At 36.0% G+C, this 4,144-nt stretch overlaps 1 protein-coding gene across 1 annotated transcript; it reads left to right on the top strand.

Annotated features, from left to right (window-relative positions):
* The first annotated feature begins 1,394 nt into the window (after positions 1–1,394).
* LOC122587280 (60S ribosomal protein L27a-3) lies at positions 1,395–2,609 on the top strand. Its single transcript, XM_043759403.1, has 2 exons — positions 1,395–1,489; positions 1,999–2,609. The coding sequence occupies exon 2, from the start codon at positions 2,008–2,010 to the stop codon at positions 2,446–2,448; it is 441 nt and encodes a 146-aa protein (XP_043615338.1). The 5' UTR covers positions 1,395–1,489; positions 1,999–2,007; the 3' UTR covers positions 2,449–2,609.
* Positions 2,610–4,144: the final 1,535 nt, after the last annotated feature.

Genomic DNA, 4,144 nt, shown 5'->3' with positions numbered 1-4,144 from the left:
TCATAATGTATTTTCCGACAACTTATGTTGTGAGATTCATATAGGATATATGTCTTCTGTAGAAAGAAGTCATGGATTGTACCTTTTGTTGTGTCATGTATGCAACTGGCTTGTTGGGTGAAAAGACTCAAAACCCCAAGCTCAACATGCTCGAAGTTTTGGCCGATGAAACATCACTAATTGTGTTCATCATCAAACCTTCAGAGTACCCTGCCTTAGGTTTCTCATTCAACTGAAACCAAACAACCAACTCAGATTGAGGATATGTTTAAACATTTAAAGCTGTGTGATGAGGTGATGGTATCTGTCCAAATTTATGGTAATACACTGTGATGCTATAGAGAACAAACACCATTGATAGCTTCCGTGCAATCACAATGTGGGTTGGTTGTTTCATTCTCAGTGCAGATTGAGCATGGTATTATGCTTTATACAGTTTATACTCATTGTCAAATTTATTCGACGGTAACTATCTCCCTCATTAAAAGAGATTCACAAGCAAAACCGTATGCATGAAATGACATTTTTTTTTATCATACAATTATATTTGGGAATTTATGACATCCGAAAGGATAGTTCATTTACTAATCACAGTACCTCATGGTTGGAAGAACCAATGGTTGTTCCTAATTGTTTCAAAGATGAAAATTGAAAAGTCAAACCAATCTTTAGGATTTTCCCTAATTTAAACGTGATTACCACGACGTGTTAGGTCAAGCTTACTGAATACACCTCCTCCCTCATGTGTTGGTACTAATTTAACAGTCCAAATTTTACAGTCTCCCGGCTATACTTAGTAAGAAGCTTTGTTGCTTTTTGTTAACCATTTCATAACCGCAGCTGCCACCGTTGCAACCATTGAAGCAAATGATTGACCCATTATATCATCTGAAGAAAAGTAAAATACCAAAAAAGTTCAAATTTATAGCTAATAACATTGATTCAATTGATATTGATATAATAGAAATATTGTCTATCAGGAAGGATTCCCTAAATACCTGAAATAGGGATGATTACAGAAAATGTGAAATATTTGATAGGATCCGTTTCGGGAAGTTAGTAGTTAGCCAATGATCAGCAGCTAGCCCAACTGGTCAGATTCGCATTTTTACCTTTCTTGAGTTCAATACTTAAGATGTTAAACCTTGAGGTTTTATTTTTATATACTTGTAACGTGCATGGCCGACATCTTGTTGTCTATGGTACATATAAGGTTTCATTATTATACGGTGAGATTATCATGATCTTGTTGTCTATGTTGATTTTTTTTTTTTTTGTATGTATCATAATATCAATCAAAATACAAAACGCTGAAAGTCTGATGAAAGATAAGATATATAGTGGGCCGGGCCACATATGACTGAACAAAAAAATAGCCCGCAGACAGGCCCATCTAAATCAACCTCCCTATAAGTGGAGTTAGGGTTCTCATTTGTCATCCAAACCCTAACACACACACAGGTCATTGCCGCAGCAGCCCCTTTTTCAGGTAAGTCTCTTACTGTTGGAGGATTAAATTTATATGATTGATAATACCAGTAATACGCTCATTCACATAACGTCGCTGATATATGTTTGTGTATTTTTCACTATTATTATTTTATGTTATGGTTTCTTTTTTAATACATACTCGTAATAATTTGGTAGCTAATAATACTTGCCCTGTGATTGGATTTATGATGAAAGAGCACATGCTAAACTTATAATTTTTATTAAGTTCATTTTATTCTAAATAAGAGGAGGATGTTGGATTAGACTTGTTCACAAAGAAGTTCATTTTTGTGAGTTGATTTTATTTTAATTTCAATAAGCTCATTTGATGGAAAGAATATCTTGTTGAATAAGCTAATCCTAGTTCAACAAACACCCTGTGTTTATTTCAATGTCCAGCTGGTTTAGAAGCTGCTTTTATTGCAGATATATAGAGTTATTTTATCAATTTTGTATGTGTATATATATATATATATAAATCTGATGGAAATGTGTTGGGATAATTAGGAGGGTATAATGACGACCAGTTTGAGAAAGAACAGAAAGAAGAGAGGACATGTGTCAGCTGGACACGGTCGTATCGGTAAGCACAGGAAGCATCCTGGAGGTCGTGGTAACGCTGGAGGTATGCACCACCACCGGATCCTTTTCGACAAGTACCATCCAGGTTACTTCGGTAAAGTTGGTATGAGGTACTTCCACAGGCTCAGAAACAAGTTTTATTGCCCCATTGTGAATGTGGACAAGCTGTGGTCAATGGTTCCTCAGGATGCAAAGGATAAGGCAACAGCCGATAAGGTCCCAGTTGTTGATGTCACACAGCTTGGTTACTTTAAGGTGTTGGGTAAGGGACAGGCTCCGTTGAACCACCCCATGGTTGTTAAGACGAAGCTCATTTCCAAGACTGCCGAGAAGAAGATTAAGGAGGCTGGTGGTGCTGTTGTGCTCACTGCTTAGGTTTCTTTTACTTGTAATCCGTACCTTTTTATGATTTTCGTATGAATGGTGATCTCTGTTTTGAAATACAATAGATTATTGTTATGAATTAATGACCCTGTTCTTGAATTGGCTACTTAATTCTGGTTTTCTGTTATTATGGAATGTAGGAAATGTTTTTATGTTGTGGGTTCATTTAGGTGTATGATTGTGTTGTGTCGATCTTGTTTGAATTGCGGGAATTTCAGTGCTCTCATTTAGTCTGCATCTTGCTGGCAAGGTGCATCGTATTTGATTGTGTTGTTGCTATGATTAGTTTGTTCTTGATGGTCTTAATTGGGATATAGTACTCCTGCATTTTCTGTGAAGGTTTATCTGTCTGATTTTTGAGTTTTAGTGAAATCAGCTACTTGAAAAGTTGTTTCAATGTGTACCTCAGGCACCTGTAGTCTGGGATCTAGTTACTCTTCCTCTATGTTTGAATGTTTTCTCTTTGATGCACATCCTTTTTGTGACATTTGTTGTGATTAGACACAAATCATGTGAATTCGTGTAATTATAATTTCGTAGGACACCAATTGTTTACATTCACCTGGGTCATTTTCTTTTCACGTTGATAGACTGTAGTCATCAATAATAATTCATTGCTGCTTCAAAATGAAACATGAAATCAGTTTATTCAAAGTACACTCACTGGGCAGGAGTATAATGTGTCACATTCTCACTCCATATGGTCGTCTGATAAACCATTAGTTGTGGCTTGCTTGGTGTGATTCGTTTGACGGTCTCCCTGTTGCCCAGTTCAGTTATCTAGTGCTAGAAACTGAGCCTTTCACTGTACCAAACCTCTTATCTCATTTGCGTGGTTTAATGAATGGCTGGATATGGATTTGGTTGTTTTGCTGTCTTTACCTGTTTTTAAAATCCCCTTTTGTGGTGTCAGAAACTTAGTTTGCTGGCTTTCTTGCATTCAAAATGTCAAGATTTTGCAACTATGAAAAGAATTCCCGAGCGGCCAAATCAGTAACTATGACTCAAAAAGTTACGAAAGAGTTCGAATCGGAAAACCTATGCTTTAAGCAGTATCTATTTGAAAAGATAGGGTTTTTCCCCTTTAGCTGGGGCAGATTTTTATACCCACTAGTATCTTTGAGTGGGATTCATGTGGGCACAATGTCGGGTGTCTGATATTCGCACCTCTCTAGCTAAAGAAACTTGAGATTGGTAGGAAAAAGTTCATAAATGGGCACTAGATTAAGTTGGATAATCTATGGCAAATATTCTCCTGACGGGTTAACTTGAAAAAAAAACCTTTTTCGTTTATCTTGTTATAAAGAAACCGTCATCAAGCCTGGTGGTAAGACATCTTTAGGTCCTCGCAGGAAAGTCCCAAATGTTTACACTTCATTAGGTAGCATATGAAGGGATGACACGGAAACAGATTTAAAAATAATCACGAAAATATCCCGATTAATTTATGTATATTTGAGTCTAATAATCACTCTTTGTGGATAACTTTATTAGAAAAAACCTAGTCAGTTTACATTCTTTGGAGTTTTATTTTTTTAGTACTTGTATAAATTGTGGAACATATCCTACTCAATGGCATGAAATAAGTACAATAATTCACTGCGTATAGACAAACATAAAATAACAAATTAACAATCATGAGATAACTTGCTTAATATGGTTCAGACATCTTGAAAGTTGAAATAAA

This window comes from Erigeron canadensis, chromosome 2 (genome assembly GCF_010389155.1).
Source record: "Erigeron canadensis isolate Cc75 chromosome 2, C_canadensis_v1, whole genome shotgun sequence".
Taxonomy (NCBI): domain Eukaryota; kingdom Viridiplantae; phylum Streptophyta; class Magnoliopsida; order Asterales; family Asteraceae; genus Erigeron; species Erigeron canadensis.
Note: the sequence above shows the minus strand (reverse complement) of the source record. Positions and strands in the feature narration are given on the sequence as shown.

Bases quoted from the DNA above. Each gene is read 5' to 3' on its own strand.
- LOC122587280 (XM_043759403.1), top strand. From the start codon at position 2,008: ATGACGACCAGTTTGAGAAAGAACAGAAAGAAGAGAGGACATGTGTCA.